This window comes from Cyphomyrmex costatus, unplaced genomic scaffold, assembly GCF_001594065.2.
Source record: "Cyphomyrmex costatus isolate MS0001 unplaced genomic scaffold, Ccosl1.0 scaffold10, whole genome shotgun sequence".
Classification (NCBI taxonomy): domain Eukaryota; kingdom Metazoa; phylum Arthropoda; class Insecta; order Hymenoptera; family Formicidae; genus Cyphomyrmex; species Cyphomyrmex costatus.
In genome coordinates this window covers 1,332,795-1,351,274 of record NW_017274954.1, presented here as the reverse complement: position 1 = coordinate 1,351,274, position 18,480 = coordinate 1,332,795, and the positions used below count along the sequence as shown (strand labels likewise).

Genomic DNA, 18,480 nt, shown 5'->3' with positions numbered 1-18,480 from the left:
GCGTACATGTTGAGAACATTATTTCCATGTTGTTGCGCTCGTTCGAAAATATTTATAGAAGCGAATAAATCGAATTTTCCTTGAACTCTTGATAAGACTTACGTCTGTAAAACTCATTATTCACTGTGTAAACGCAGAATAATTAATATACGTGACATATAGCAAAAGGATGAAAAATATTCGTATTAAATTTAGAGCAATGAGAATCGGATCACGATAGCATACAAAGCTTTGACAAAAAAAGAACTATTTGAAAACTAAATGAAATTGGAAAAATGTCCTGGAATGTTTCACGAAGGTCTTGACCTGTCACAGTATTTTATGCGAGCATATGAGTTTTAATTTCACAGAAAGATTTTATTGCTACTACAACGATATCGAATGACGCAAAAAACCTTATTTTATATCACATTTATAATCCTAACAATGTAGCAAAAGCGATTAGGTATATTAAATAAAAGTCCGATTATGATAATCACACATCTTATTTAAAAAAATATAAAAATTACATACGAAATAACTCGAAAATAAATAAATACGTAAATAATTAAAAACATATATAGATTTAATCAGATTTAGAAATATGCCACATTTATTATATTTACAACAATGTTTAAATATTATTAATGAAGCTGATTAAAATTATATTTGTTGTTGAAGATTAATCTAATTCATACGCCCGCGCGCATGCACACACACACACACACACACACATATATATGGCAAGTTTATTTTATATTAAATATTTTAATACTTGTTACAAGTCAAGCTATAATAATTAAACTTAATAACTGTCAATTCATATAATTTCTATGACAAGATAACTTCTAGAAAATATTTATATTATAAATTTTTTTATATACACTTCTTGACAAATATTCTCTGACAAATAAAAGTAATCATAAATTCTTTTAATAAATATCATAGATCAATGTTTTTTTTATGTTCAATGTCACATATAATCATAGATTTTCCTTCTGGTACAAATAAATCAATTCTAATATTCGTGCAACATGTTGGCGCACGCGGATATGTCTTGAGAAAATGTGATACACATAGATGCACACAATGCAAACTTGCACAAAAGAACGCAAGCGTACTTTGCATCAACTTTACTGCTCCTTTGTTACATTAGGAACGTGGGAGTTTGTCGTGTATAATACAAAGTTCAAAGAACAATGAGTTAAGATGTTTATTATTCTTGTACTTATTCTTCTCTGAGACAGACTGTATTAGTAAATAGGCTTTGGATAAATCGTAAACCGAGATAAGGGAATATTTTATTCATGTAATCGTCGATGCGTATAATAAATATTTGTACACTGCGTTACATTTTATAAAAATCCAATTGTGTTAATCAAATATTATTATAAAGTGTGGAATATATAATAATATAATAAATCTGTTAAATTTCTCATAAATTTTAAAGTAAGAAGACTTTCTACAAAACATGTTTATTTTTATAAAAGCTTTATAATTTAATAATTAATTCAATATATTAATATTAAATAATATAAAGCTTTAATATTTAATAAATACTTGAAGGTATATAGGTATAGTATGTATATAATACTTTTATTTAAAAAAAGATAAAATTGCCTATTTGTTTTTAGAACAGATAAAATAAAGTTTCATCAAATTCTGATATTACATTCATTTTGCCATTTTTTTTGTACGTTTGTTAGACGCTTTGCAAAAACATTCAATATATGTAAAAGCACAATTATTATTTACCATCAGCCTATCGGTTTGTAAATATCACGTTGCTGTAATAAAAACCAAACTATTGTGTTGATTACAATTTTATGGAATATTTTACTGCATATCAAAATATTGCGTGAGAGAAAATCCAGATTGTGACAGAACTATTCGCTGAAAAGGTATGTTAGAGAAAAGAAGGGAAGGCAGGCTTTAAAAAGAGATTAACAGCTCGTACTAAATGGCCGGCTGCGCTTATGCATATGCAACGAAGCAGCTTAAGAGAAAGGTCGCAATGCATCGCAGCGGCCTTATTAAAAGTGCATTCGCCGCAATATGCACGCAAAATTCCACGGCGAAAATGCTACCATTGTTTGTACGTCTCTTTCGCATTGCGAACTGTAGTTCATCGTCATAACTTACAAAAGTGATGAGAATTTTTTAAGAGAGAAAAAGAAAGAGAGAGAGAGAGAGAAGAAATGTGTGTGTGTGTCGCGAAAAGTGCGATTTGCTGTAGAACGTTCTTCGATAGAAGCAGAGGATGAAAATGTAGTTAACTGGAGAGCTTAGCGCACAACGCCAGTGTAACTGGATTAAAGCGTTGAATAGCTAGCTCACGCAATAGAGACAGTGTCTTACTGGAAATCCAATTGAAACGTTTGAAATTATATGAAGAGAATCTCAGAATATTCGTAAGGATTCGACGAGTAATCAAACGAAATTATTTGTTTGAGCGTGCACAAAAGACTCTATTGCACGTTACCGAAAAATAAGCTTCCTTCGAAACCACCACTTTGATCTCATTTCGCAAATTGTGCTAATTCGATAATCACGTTTGTCTTTTTAATGATGTAAAAAATAATGATAAACAATTATTAATTTTAATTTAATAATTAAATTTTATAATTGTTTTTTATGATCATATCATACATATGTTATTGTTAAATTAATATAATCTATTTCAAAAAATAATGTAATATTGAGCACGTTAATTTATAATAGAATTTTATTAATGACATTCTGTTTATTGTTAATAGGATTCTATACGATATTATTTTTATTATTACTTTATTTATTTGTATTAATTATATATTTTCATTTTTAACAGCTATGGGTTTATATTATTATGATAATATCATTTTAATGTTATTTCACTTACTTTTAAATTCATGGCACTCTATATACAGTCGTGTATTTAGTATCGAAAGTGCGACAATTTCTTGGCACTGTAAGATGCACGCCCGTTACTCAGGGTACTTACCCGGAAGTGGCTTGTATATCGACCTCCGGCCAGGATGGTCTACGACGGCAGAACATTAGAGGCGGTCGGTCGCTGGATCCACCGCTTCGTCGAAAGGAGCCAACTCGTCTTGGTGATGTGGCACCACTTCCTGTCGCAGGATGTACCGTCAATCCCGAAGCTGGAGTGCATTCGAGAGTGCGTCTACGTGAAAGAGAGTGCGACGATGTGACAGTTCCTGGAGGTGGTACAACCTAAAAGAAAAGTAAAACTTCAGAGATGCTGTACGAAATCGAATTGGGATGACTAAAGAAAATAGTGAATATATCTAAATATATATTACATTTAGTAATTATTTAATTTTAATATCGCGTTTAATTTGCTACATAATTGATGTTTTTGGCAATTAATAATAATAAATAATAATCTAAATATATATATTATATGTAGTTTAATTTAATTTAATATTAAATTAATTCAATTTAATTTAAAGTACTTGATTATAATAAATACTATATATGAATTAATATATGTACTTAAAAAGTAATTTGAATAAAAAATATTATTGTTTTATGCAAAAAAAATATATATTAAATTTAATAATACTTATTTTAGTATGTTTTTTTATCAAACATTTTTATTCTAATTTACATGTTTTAACGTGTATTAACGATGATATAAGATTTTATTGTTTTATATTAAAAACATTTACCTATATCATTTCACTTTTTTACACATTTATATAAGATTTGATAAAATCGCATTTGCTTGTTCATTTAAACGAGAATGACTGATGACAACATGTATATTCTCCAAATATCAAATAAATAGCAGCTATACATTATTATACGTTCAATATAATAATTCATCGTTGAAAGCATGCCTCCATCCGTTTGCATAATAATATCTGTCATGCTTATTAGAGAAACATGTCCTTGTTGATGCATCGTACATTAATAAATTCCGATTGGAGTCGGAAATCGTAATTTCGCATTGTTAAAATTTTCCTGGCGCATACTTAATGTTGTACCAGAATAATTTATATTCCCAATATTGATAATATTGGAAAATAATGTCGTGAGAAAATTAAACTTTTTATGTCTGTATAAATTAACACCGATGTAACAAGCAGTTAATTACTGTTGCTAGTGCATATTGATAATCAATAAATCGACTTTTCCGTTAAATGGGCAACAACGATCGCTTCTTTGTCCATTCTTCGATCGTAACATATCCTCTTTAATGTCGTGTTTCTTGGTTTCTTTAATTAAAAGAAAATGCAGACCCTTGGTCACACTTGTACTCCTCATAAGAAGTTAATCTTAGTTTCATGCAATTAGATTTACCATTAGGATTCGTACATATTAAAATTTATCGTGTTATTTACCTAAGGAAATTTGCGTAGCTATCGATTGCTCGATTGCACATTGAGAAAAAGGAATGTCACTTCAGATAATGAAATTATTTGCTTATTTATGAACTAATAAAAAATATGTTTAATTGAATAAATTAAAATTATTTTTCTCTCTTCAAATCCTAACAAATTCTTGTCATTATATATATACAATAACATTTAATTGTTGAAATGAGTGTTAAAAGATATTAGTAAAATCACCTAGTGTAGCTAAAATAATTCATAAAATATTATTCTTTTTATTTGCACACAAAATTATATCTTTTTGTTACACAATACTTAGTGTGTATATATAATTTAATTAATTTACAATGTTATTCCTTCAATTTAAAACGGTATAAATTCGTAACATTACAATCGTATATGCAATTTTTAAACCGTATATTTATTTAATTAATTAAGGCAGATTTAATCGACATACAATAAGTTTGTTAAGAATTAAGTACGATAGGTTGAACGTTTACACAATAAATTACTGATATTGACAATAAATTAGTAATTTATCATCAGATTGCTGAATCTGTTTCTGCTGTAACGAATAAAAAAAACTGGTACAATATATTCTCTATAATAATACAATATCTTAGTTTTAATCATTATATTAACAGCAACGAAAAATAATTTTAAAAAATTAAAAATATAAATAATCGTCATTTATTATTACGGTAATATTCTATTTTTATTTTATATTAAAAGAGATTAAAAAAATCTTATAAAATAAAAGTATACGATAAAAATATATTTTATACAAGATTCTTCGCTCATTCTGCGACACATTCTAATCACGTACCTTGGGAAAGCCATGTGGCGTAGCTTGCTGAGTAGTGGACGTGCTAGTATTGGTCGTCGAGGTAACGCTTCCAGTAGAACTGCTTCTTCCAGTCCCACTGGTATCACCCTTCGAGTCCTCACGACTGAAGGAGAACCTTTTTGGACTCAGACTAAAACTAGCCACGCTGTTCGTCACGTACTCCTGCAGGGAACTGAAGAAGCTCATTTTTGCCGATGTGGTATTTTTCTCGTCGTTTTCTGCGTGAATGCTGATACTAATTTTTCAACAAGCGATCGAACGTGTCATCGTTGTCTCCTCCTCAAATTCTTTCTTGATTCACTCTTAGGGATCAAAATGCTGTGATGCACCTTAAAATCTACAGGCATCGATCTCGTAAAAGGTCGACTAGATACCGTTCGTCAGCTGACTCATCGTGAAGGCAGATCCTCCGACCTCGGAAACTTTTACTTGTCGCGTTGCAATATCGATTCTCAGCTACGGCCATTTGTGACTTCTTTTCAAATCCTTTTCGCGATTCTTCCGAAAGATTTCTACTCGCCACAGAAGTCATCGTACTTCGTCGAGTACTTAAGATATTGTATAGTTCCGACGTTTCGGCTCGCGCCAATAGCTCGAGGCAATCATCTGTGAAAAATTGAAAAGGTAAAATCAGACGTGCACAATATAATTGACACGTGCTAAAATTAGTAAAATTGTAAACTAATTTGGTATGTAAAGATATTATTTTTCGTGGTAAATTTCATATAATTGTAATATAGAAATCGTTTGGTTTTTTTTATGTAATGCAAATAGGAAGCTAAGATAGTTTATTACCCTGCAGATTTTAACTTTTATCAAGAAAGCTATTCCAGCAGGCTAAAATGTTGCGCGAATACATTAAAGGCAACTTGATCTTCCTAACGCAAAGCTGTTTAACTTTCCAAAAATTGTTCGACAACTATATTTAAATTTACTAACTTAAACACGCAAAGATATGATTGATTGTCAATCATATACAATGTTATCTTACAATTTGAAAATTTTGGACTATAGGTATATTTTTTATAATAGAATACTTTATAAAACACTTTTACATATTTATTATATATATTTTTGTATTTTAATAATTATAAAATTCGAACAAAATTATGGTAATGCGCTTTTAATAACTATATCGTGAGATTAAAAAAATAGGAAATTACCAAATATTATTATCAAAAATAATTATAAAAAACAATACAACATTTATGTCATAATTATTGACTGCTCTTATAAAAAAAAATTAATTTATCTTATTATGTGTCCTACGAATATACTCCGGCAGCTTGAATCACTTAAACAAAATATTCAGATAGCATCATGTGGTTCGTTCAAAAGTATCCACCATAATCCAAGAGACTAAAGAACATAAAGTGGACTTGGCGAAGCGTAATTATGAGATTCGAAGCGATTTGAGGCTAACTCGCAAGCTCTTTCTGGTCGGTTAAGGCATTTGTCCATTACTTCGCGAGCTACACATTAACCGAATCTCATTTGAAACGTCGGGCTCCTGCGATTGAGAGTCGACCTGGAGGAAACCGGCAAAAGGGTTGAGGGGTTGGGCAAATTAATCCGCGACCAGCTGCATTTCCGCTGCGGTACTGCGTGACAACGCAAAATACATACAGGCGCACAATAAATCGAATAGAGATGCAATTAGAACCGCGATTGTGTCTGATGAACAATCTCGCGAATCGTCCTAGAACCGGATATTCTTGCGATTACTCGACAGATATTCTTTGAATGGAATTGGTATAGTAGTAGTTAATATAAAATTCATATGCATTACGTAAATTGCATGTGCGTGTATTGCATAAGAAGTATCCTAAAATCTGTGAGTATAATTTTAAAGAAATGTTTTGACAATTTTATAGACAATGTTTTTTTTTTTAATTTTTAACAGATATTTGTCATTTAAATGTAATTCAAAAATTACTAATTTTTCCAGATAATTAGAGAAAAATTACATTACATACAAGTAATTATTAGAAATTAATAAAGTTTATGTTTATATATGAAAGTAAAGTAAAAAAATAAAAGAAACTCGTTCTGACGCAACAATTCGTTTTCTTTCTTATGCAACATTTACTGCAATCTGTGAGTATCGTTCTCGAACGTATTTGCCAGTAAACCGCCGTTAATTGCAATCGGTTACCCAAATACATCTGGCGCAAAATGCAGCGCTCACATGGGCTACTAGTAGCGCTTAAGCTTCCAAATTGTCGCCCTAATCTGAACCGCGATGTTTGCAAAACCGTCGACGTCGCGAGAGAGCCGGGCTTAAGAGAAGTAATGAGCCCCGCAGGAAAATAGGATGACGTAGCTAGAAGGTAAACGTGCAATGTAAACGCGACTTGACGAGGTAATCCTCAAAGTTACATTGAGATCACGAAAGCACGCTAGAGAGTTACGCTGTGTTGTAAAATCACATTTCACGATCAAATCAACCGAACAGGCTGGAAAATGAAACGTCGTCCCCCTTTTCCTCTCCCCCTCAAGGTGATACCCTCGAGCCTATTAAATCTTACTCCGAACTTTAGCGTTCTATATCGCCCGCATTTGTATACATATTTCATAAAATATCGACAAATATTTAGTGAGTAAATTCGGACAATTTTAAGAATAAATTCTCTATAATTGCGTTGAACATATATAATACATATCTTGTTTGTATGATAAAACTGATTGAAGAGATTATCAAAAATATATTACTCTATTAAGACGTACATATTGTTCTCGTTATACATATTTCTTGGATATAGGAAATTGTACAAAGTCAGTATTATATAAAATAATTTATAAGAAGGAGTATTGTAAATGACATTTTCTTGACAAATTCTATATATATTATGATTTCTCCCTCTTAGTTATGATTTTTTATGAAAGATTACTTCTTATATTTGCAAACGTTTCGCACATAAGTTGTAAAAAAATTTCAATGTTAGTAAAAAGATAAATATGTTCGAAATTTGTTGAAAATAGTTTCTATTAAATATAAATGAATTAAAAATTAAATAAAGACGTTTTTTTTACGATACGAGGTTTATTCTTTTCAGAAAATATATAAAAATGTTTTGAATTGATGGTTCATACTCATAAAAGCGAATGAATGTCTTAAATTTTAAGAATGTTCTTAAAAGTGTAATATTTTAGCATTATATCTCGTATTAGCGACGTAAATAACGTTTAACGCTACAAGAATGCATTAAAAGGTTTCAAAGATGATGAATGCCGCATTTTAGTAATATCATATCTTGAAAGTTCAATTCTGCGTGTAGTTTTAACGAAACTGCGTAGTTTCTGAGTAATAAACCGTCATAAATAGAAGAAGGGAGTAATAATTTTCCGTTAAAAGTACAACAATTTCTGTTGATGTAACGACTTTCGAAGATTGCAAAGAACTCTGACAAAACAACATTCATTGTGATGCGCGCGCGAGATCACTTAACATCCTTCAGATGCCTCTTTATCCCTGTAATATCTTACGGAATAATTGCTTTCAAAGTTTACTAATGTGGTAATGCGACGGTGTGATGCAAAGAGCTAGAGCAATTCGTTCTTTTTTACTCTTTCAGAATTTTAATTGAAGCGTTGTGTTGCTGTAAAGTTTCAAAATTGTCTAGGTTCTCTCTTTTTTTATATACATGTATACACACACACACACACACATGTACATATATATATATATATATATATATACATGTATATATGTAATAAAAATTAAATAATATTTTGTAACATTTTATTCTTATAACAATATTATTTTTAATTGGTTTTTTTAAATTTAATTGCTTTCATAAAATTGTTCATTGTCTTAATTAACTAAAAAATGTCATGTTATCAAGCATTAAAAAGGCAGTCCGAACAAATAAAATCATAAAAAGTTAATATTATTACAGAGAAATGACTTTTTAAAATCTCAAAAAGTTCTTAATCAAAGTAGCATTCTGTTGTTATTCACAAATGGCTATTCTTCCCATCGCGTTTTGGTTGAGATTTTTTTTTCTTTACTATTCCAGAGAAATAACTGCTTTCGAAGTTTGTTTCGCCAATTCTTAACGTCTCATGGGAAAAAAGAGCATTTAATCTCGTAAAGCGTTACGTAAAATATGTACAATCTGAGTTGTGCAGTCGTAATTTTCATTTCTAGCTAATTAACAATCTTGCAATTTTTATTATGTTAAAACAAGATGAAAAAATTAAAACCGGCTGAAAAAATTAATTTTTCTTCTCATCTATGTCAGTATATCTACGTTCATTTTTAACGCAATATAAATCTCAGCGAGTTTTTGTATATAAACAAGATTTTTGTTGGATACATCTCATATAGCTTAATTTAATATTGTTTTTTGCAACATGGTTGCATTTCCAGCCAAATCAGTTTAATTGTGACACAACTGTCAGTTGTTTATAAATTATGAAATACAGATAAAAAGTTATTATCGCATCACAATTAAAACTTGTGTAATCGATAAGCAAAGAGGATTAAAAATAGATCCAATCTTTGTGTTAAAGTTTATAATTACTAGTTTGTTTTTGATTTAAAGTATTTGTTATGGCACTTTGCTAAGTATGGATGTGTTTTCAATAGTTCGTCGATATACAGTTTTGTTGCGTTTAATGCGATGTAAAATAGGATTACGGATATCAATATTTTCAGTAACATTTAATATTGTTTTCAGTGTGTGATTCAATCTGTTAAATACATTTCTCTTAACGTCACGCTAAAATCAAAGCGTTATGAGTGGACATGCTAATTGGGTGATCGATGTGCATATATATATATATATATATATATATATATATATATTTGTATAAGCACTGATTTTTAATTGTTTTTATAAAATTATAAGATACAAGTAAATAAAAGTAATAATTACATGAGAAACAATTCCCGAGTATGTTTGATGCGACACGATGACGAGAATTAGTATAGAACAGACTGTAATTTTGAGAAACGCACGATGCAAGTTAATTAACTCGCGGTCGTTTGTTATAGTCTCATTCTGCAAGCGTGTGCATTACCGATACTTCAAAAGTATTCTCGACCAAAACTTCATTACCGAAGTGAGTATTTCATATGTGAAGCACGCACAGCTATATTTTTGTGAAACAGTTTGTAACTTGAAACTTTTTTCGTATTCTCCTTTTACATGCCTCTAATGACAATCCCCTACCTAGATTTTACATTTAATAAAATAAATTTTTAATTATTTTTGAAAGAAAGGTGCTAAAAAATTAAATATATGCAACAAAATATAATGATTGATCAAATAATAAATTTTTTCAATCATGCAATAGTCTAATATAATTAGTATCCTATATCTAACATTTGTACTTGTTGTTTCTATATTATTATATAACGTCTCTTTCTTTTTCTCTCTCAATTTCTGTTTTTATGGAATTTTTTATTTAACAAAGGTTTATTGAACATGTTTCTACTTTTTTATAACTTCTCTTCTATTGTACTACGTTTAGATTTATTTTCCATTCATCTTTTGTTGCGCATTCATTAAACGATATTTTCCGAGAATATTTTCTTTCTGAGAATATTTATCAATTAGTAAATGACTATTTATTTTACATAAGATATTAAGAAAAATCTTACCAAATATTTTCTTAATTATAATTTTTTGTAAACATCTTGATGCCGAATCTTTGTTACAGATTCTTTATCGCAGAATATCGTATCGGATAAAATCATTTTTTATACGTTTGCATCTTTGGTACAAATTAATTACAGTAAAATTATTATTAATTCAAATTATAGTATTATTTCTTGTAATCGTTTATTTAGTATCTTCCCCAAACATTAAAGAAAATTTTATTATTCATGTTTTAGATGATGAGCGAGAAAGGTAAACAAAGGATTAAAATATATAATGTTTCTTAACTACGAACATAAAAATTATGTTTCTTAAGTACGAACGGTAAAAATGTTATCCATGATAATATGTATGAGATATTCATTAAGCCGCATTTGTAAGAAAAATTTTTTTTCTAAATTTCCAATTAATTTTTTATTGACAAAAATATTTTTCAGTTTTGTTTAAACATGTATAAAATGTATATTTTAAGATTAGACAAAAGTTTTGTAAAAATTTTATGATTAATATGTATGTATAATAAGTTACTATATTATTAATAAAAACTTAAATGTTAAAAGTACACAAAATTGTAAAGTAAGATAGCAATTAGATTTTTATAAGATTTTTATAAGAAAATAAGATTTATAAGATTTTTATAAGAAAATAAGATTTATAAGATTTTTATAAGAAAATAACTTTCTAACACTTAACAAGACATTACGCTATAAACGAAAAATTACGTTTATTATCAAACAATAGGTTCACGTATAATATATTCAAGGAAATATATGAAATAATAAATTTTGATATTTGACAACTAAAAGTTTAAAATTGTGTAGTAATTATAAAATTGGATATGTAGGAAAAATTATAATATTAGAAAAATTATATTTGTTAATTTTTGTTCCTAAGTTTTACTAATTGTAAATTTTTTCTCTCTCTAGAAAGAGAATAACACGAGTTCTTCTATAATAAACACAATCGCTCTTTATATTTGATGATTAATACACTTATGTCTCTCAAAAGAAACCACAAAATATAATAGAAAGAAGTACATTAAATCAAAGTCAGATACATGACGCAAATAATCATTAATTGTTGCATCAAGATGGCGCATAGCGTATCAAGAAGATCAATATTTTCTCCGTCATTGTCTAAAAATGCAGAAAACGTCAAGTGTAGATGACTAATTGTAAGTTTAAAATTAAAAAAAAAACGATCAACATCTTTTCTTAAAGAATCTTTAAATTTCTGTTTTCTTTCACGTGATAATAAATGAAAAAGAGCAAAGCGTAATTTAGAGTTACACGTGGCAATGATAAAAAGCTAACTCTCGCTGAGGTAATGCTGAAGGGATGGTTTTGTTAATTAAAAGGCTGCGTTAATTAATCGAGCTGCTAGATCAGCGTATCGCACACCGAGATTCACGATCGTTTATGGTTTCATATATTTCATTATATGTTCATATATGCGGATTCCACATTAATACGCTTAAAGAACAGCAGCAAAAATTTGAGAAAATGTAATAATTAAAAAAATTAATTTATCTCATTCAGAGTTACTTTACACATTCATATATTTTTAAATAAAATTAGACATTGTAAATTACTTGATTAAATTTTTTGTAAATGCTCTGATAAAATTATTCAGAAAATATTAATATTAATTTTTCGCGAACATTTGATGTTATATAGTTTTCCGATTTCGAGTTTCATTATGTTAAAAGATTCAGACAGCGCCGCATTTAGCACTGGATGGTAAACATATGGACCATTTTCAACTACTTTGTGCAACAGAGTACCTCGCGTAATCCCATAACCTTGTAAGTTGGAAACCGTCTCGCTTTCCTCTTCTACAATCAATCATATAAATTAGTTCAGCTTCTGCTTTAATCCAGGTAGCACCGCTACATCATTATGACAGAAACGGCCGTTTCAGATAGAGTTTACTAGTACAGATGAGAGCATGGAAAAAGTATAAACTGCAGTATAAAATAATTTCAACTCGAATCTAAAATATTTATATTTCTCAGAAAAATTATATTATTTCCTCTTTTTTTAATTAATTATATAAATTGCACGCATCCGTTAATTTAATATGTCTGTAACAAATTTTAAGAATTAGACAAAAATTAAAAATTATTTTTAAATATTTGTATAATGTAATTTGTTTAAATTATTTATACAGTATAAGTATTTTTAATGATATTTGTATATTATAAGTGCGTATTTGTGAATTTCAAAAAATGGCTTTAATAGAAAAGAAATGTTACGAATATTTAAACATAATATTTAATAAACCATTACAAATTAATCCTATTAGTATATTTAAATATTTTAATGAAGTAAAACTCTACAAATCCTAAAAGTAATTTACTTTGTGGAACGGCAATTTCCTGGAGCAACAGGCTTTTAAATATTTAATCGGCTGCCCATGAGTGCCCATCGTTTTCATTATCTGATAAGAAAACTAAGCGTCTCTAATATTAATGTAAAAAGCTCTTTCCACAAAGTTTTTCTTTTTTAGTTCCTCTTGAAATCGGATGAGAATTGATCGTCGCGTTGTATATGCAGGAATCTTTCGTTCTTCTGCAGCTTATTTAAACTTCGGCTCAACTCATCGCTCACAAAATTTCGCGAGAAGGGTGAAAGTCGGAGTGTTTGTGAAACAATTCAGACAGACGCCTTTGAAGTTCGTTCATTGAAGATTTTTCCATGAAATGAAAAAAGGCCATAGCGAGGCGAAGCAAAAGCTACGGCGCAGCCCTATTCGAGCCAATTTCATTAGCCGATCTGTCCGCTCCTCCAGCGTTCCACCTTTTCATGTGTGAGCGCCTGTTCTTCCATTTCAAAAGCAGCCACTAAAACGCTATAGTGAGATAACTGAAGCGTAAGTAAGCCAGAAGAGCGACATGAAGCATGCTCGGAGTTTTGAGATAGAGAGTATCATAGAAATATATATATATTAAAGATCACTTTAAACAATCTATAATTTGAATCAGATTTTAGAATACTATTTTGATATGTGTATTATATTCTGTGTGTGTATAGGCGTGTGTATAGAAATGTATAGGTATTTAATAATATATTTTACATATTGTTAAATATTTTATATTGTTAATATATTATATATATATATATATGTATGTGTACATTCTAATTTTTTTAATGTTTTTTATATTACAAGGCATACTATCAACATTTTACTCTAATTTTTAATATAAATTATAGATAATAGATTAAAATATTATTATAAAACGTAAAAACTGGAATAAAACTTTGGAAAATATTATCCAAACATTTATTAAAAAGAACAGGGATATGAATAGGCTATTTAAACAAAAAAGTCTTATCTTTGCTAAAATATTCTTTTTACGAAGAAAAGAACAGAAACATAGTTAAAAAAGTTTAGAGGGACGAAAGATGATGGCATATTAATGCGATTCCTGATACGAGATAAGAAATAGATGTTAGGGTGTCACGAAACTTACAACTTCCCACAATGTGGCTTACGTAGCAGAAACGTTTTCCTATAAAAGGAGTTTGGTGAATTAAGTTGACTAACTAAAATAATTTGAGCTAACTTAAAAATAACTTTCCCATTACAATATTATTTATAGAAATGTTCGAATATTACGTATGAAAATTAATGTGTGATAAAATAAAATTAATAAAATTAACAAAATTTTTTTAAACTCCGTATACTTATTTTGTGTACATAATATATGTATATTTTTAAATAATTTATTTTTCATTATAGATATGTTTTTAATATTCTTTCGCTATTTTTTCTCTTTCAAAAGTTCCAATTCATGCGCGCATTCAAAGCATCAGAATTGAAGACGGTCATTCTCAACTTTTGGAAAGAGATCAGTATCAATTTGTAACAAATGCTTCAGTTGATATGAAAACTTTTATAGTGTCAAATTCTAGCGATAGCCTCGATTCATATATATAATAAGGAGGGATAGTTTTTAACATGAATGTGAATTATTATACAATTTCACTGAGTAATAGAAAACATTGTTAGTCAATTTTCTTTAAGTGATTGTTATTATTTATATAAATTAATTTTTTGAATTGTATTATAATTTAAATTTGAATTTGTTAGAATGCTATAATTAAAATTGATGCTCAAATGATTGAACATTCGTTTCAATTCCAAATAATTCAGACAAGTTCTTAGACAAAAAAAATATTTTTTAAATAATTACTATAATTAAAAATAGATATTATTATTAAATTTGGATAATCAGCATATTTCGGCAAAAATATGTATGAGCAACATATTTCAGAAAAGCCAATTTTAATATCTACTAAGACACAGGTGTGGAAAAACAGCGATTATTATCAGTAATGTTATTCTGTTGCGAAATTGCATTTCACGTATACTTTGTTTCCGATCTCATTTCCTTTCCATGCATAAGGTAACACCTCTCATTGCGTAGGTATGCTGCGGTCGCAGCGGTAAAGTCGAGAAATCGTTTCGGTCAAGACGCCGCCCGCCGCCACCGCCGAGCCGCACTGAAATTTCACGTAACAAATTCTGAGTTTCGCTAAAATATATTCATAAAAGTTATGGAGTTACCGCGCTATAGTAAATCATCATATATCATAAGAAAGTGTTCTTCAAGGCAACATATAACAATCGCATAAATGAAATGGCTCTAACCTTTAGATTCTTTTTAATTATACAATTTAGTCGAGTTACTTATTATAATAAAGTTACGTAAATTAGTCAAGCTCCGTAGAGAGAAAGAGAGAGAGAAAATAAATTATTAAGTAAACTGTAAATGCATATGAGTGTAAAATGCCATATTCTTGTATATTATGTAAATATTATATTATAAAATTAGGAGAGACAAAAAAGTTTAGTTAATTTAATAAATAAAATCATTTGTTTTATTAAACATTCTAATTTTATATTCAATCTTTAATCATTTTGTGCAATTATTTAAATCAAGATTATAGTTTAAAGCATAAGAGCACGTAACCAATTCGACATTCGTTTGCATTTTCTATCTCGAATGTGCGTCATTAAAAGAACAACATTGATCATTTGCGAAATTGTGTTTGACGCACTACAACAAAGTTATTGACATTTTCTCTTGTGTATTCAAATGCACATAATAAACTTTGTTCGTCAAGCTCGATAATAAACGTGTACACGCGTATTAATATCCATTTCTATTGCTTGTGTCTATGCAACAAGATACCATTTATTTCACGCGCTTCTCGTATTAAATTTCTTTTAACGCACATCTACTGTGCGTATAGACTCTTTGCATAAAACTAAAATGCATCAGTATAATGCAATTAATCGAAAGTTAAATGAAGCAACATATTGTGAGCATATGACAAACAATAGTGTTATTGTAAACGTAGAATGTTTACACTACTCCTACACTATCGATCTCTTACATTACAGTGTACTATAAATTCGCCGTTTTCGCAAGTATTGTACACTAATCCAATATGCATGCATAAAAAAAGGTTGTAGAAAGAAATCGATACCGACGCATGTAAATGCGTACACGTCTAAATATAATATTTATGATACAGTAAAAGCATTCGTGTTTTATCTTATTTTTTTCATATATCATTTCGCATCTTGTTCATCTTCTTTCGTGACAAGAAATTACTTCTCTTAATTATTTTTTAATGGAAATAATTTTTTATTATAAAAGATTTCCTTTAATATGTAAAATATTAATTTAGTATATAGTATGAAGATAATTCTTATATTGTAATTAATAAAAAAACATACACTTTCAATATTGTATATAAAATCTGAATATTATACTAACATGGAATAATTAGTTTATCGGGTAAACTATATTTGTGGTTAATATTAGAAATTGCATTAATATGATAAAGTTGTCAATATATACGCAAAAGTGTTAAACAGTATACGACGTTCTGAGTCAGATTATAGGGTAAACTTGTAATGTTATTCAGTACACATGCAATTCAAGGTGAACAACTCGCATTTCCACGTACTGACTATGAAACTATCGATTTTAACTTTATAACGATAAATTTACACAGTCATATATATATTGAAACGCAATGCAAGCATGACCTCAGCTGAGTGTATTTTTTAATATCATTGTTCCCTTTTGTACAAATGTCATGCTCAGTAAATACGCAAAAATGAAATAAATGTGATGAAATTGTCAAAATTTCAGATATGAGTAACGATGTGAAATGGATATATCTTATCGTTGAAGCTGTCAGTAAAGTGATAGACAAACAAAAGCATTATTAGCTGACTCACAGGAAATATAGTTCCGGCAAATCTCCATGACAAACGTTTCAGTTAAGTGTTACTAGTGTGATTAAATTTGACATAATTTAGGGAACACACTTGCTGTCATTTTATACAATATTAGCTTAATGTGTCCATAATTTAAAAAAAAAATTATTACTATTGTTCATAAATTGGATTTAAAAAAAGAATTATATTTGAAGAGATTTTGCTGCGAAAGATTAGAAATTGTCTCAAATCTTGATAAATATTATTATAATATCTAGAAAATATAGTTTATAAACATGCAATTGCAGTTCGAGATGTTTATGAAAGATAGTTGACGATATGAATAGAACATACAGCTATGTAGAAAATAATTATAGTCCATTCTGCTTGATAAATATTTATACATGTTATATATTTTTTTCCTTTATTTCTATGAAGAAATGTTTTAATTTTATTTCTTAATTAAAACGTTTTTATTTTTATTTTTAAAAGATTTGTTTAAAATATTGTTTTATATTATACTAACAATTAATTTCTTTCAATTAAAAAAAAATTTTGTAAAAATAGAGGTAAAAATTACAAGTATTTTTTCTAAGCGTTAATGATATTTATAAAATTAATAATTTAGCTGATCCGTAAATCCGTAAATATATAAGTTTAACATATATTAAATTTAAGAAAACATCAATAAAAAATATTATAAATTGTGTTTATTAAAAATATATATTATGATATAATAATCTTTAATTTATTATTTTAAGAGGTTGGAAAAATTAATTATCAAATAAAATATACATTGTGTATATTTTAAATAAATTCAGATTTATTATACCAATTTTTATAGAAACATCTTACTTTTCAAGTATTTTAACAAGATAGTAATTTAATAATATTAATTATACGATAATTTATCTCGTTGCTTATGGTCTTCGTGCACCTCACTTATTATTTGGAAACTTTTTATATCTCAATTTTTCTAGAATAGGACGAGAAAATCTTTCGATACGAAGCAGCGTGGCGAATAAAAATGATGAGATAAGATCAATCCTCGAGTGTCTCGCACGTGACATTATTCCGTGTGCGTGCATTCTTTCTTACGCATTCTGTTCGTGCTTTCCGACCTGCGTTTTATTTTGTGATTTGTGGAAGCGTCTGAATTATAATAATCTCACGACATAAAATATTCATTTTGTTAACCGCTAGTAATTTTTTTATTTCATATATATGAGTATATTTTACTATTTTTTTCTTCAAGAATGATAATTTTGTACGTCAAAGATGGAAGGCAACGATCGTTATTTTGTCAAGTTCGTAAAATAACTATGCGTTATAAATAATGTACATAATGTTGGATTAAAAATAAATAAGATAAGCAACAGTTCAGAAAAAAGGAAGCTATAAATAATTCTGCGTTTAGAAATAAACTTTTAAGTTGTATCTTAAAAATTCTAAATGTATGTTAAAAATCATTATC

At 28.4% G+C, this 18,480-nt stretch overlaps 1 protein-coding gene across 1 annotated transcript in view; it reads right to left on the bottom strand.

Moving 5' to 3' along the window:
- The window catches only part of unc-13-4A (BAI1 associated protein 3), a 44,978-nt gene extending 39,629 nt beyond the window's left edge, over positions 1–5,349 (bottom strand). The window contains exons 1-2 of the mRNA XM_018552045.1: positions 5,143–5,349; positions 2,960–3,192 (exon numbers count right to left, since the gene is read on the bottom strand). Coding sequence (XP_018407547.1) covers positions 2,960–3,192; positions 5,143–5,349 — 440 coding nt within the window. The remainder of the gene's footprint in view (positions 1–2,959; positions 3,193–5,142) is intronic.
- Positions 5,350–18,480: the final 13,131 nt, after the last annotated feature.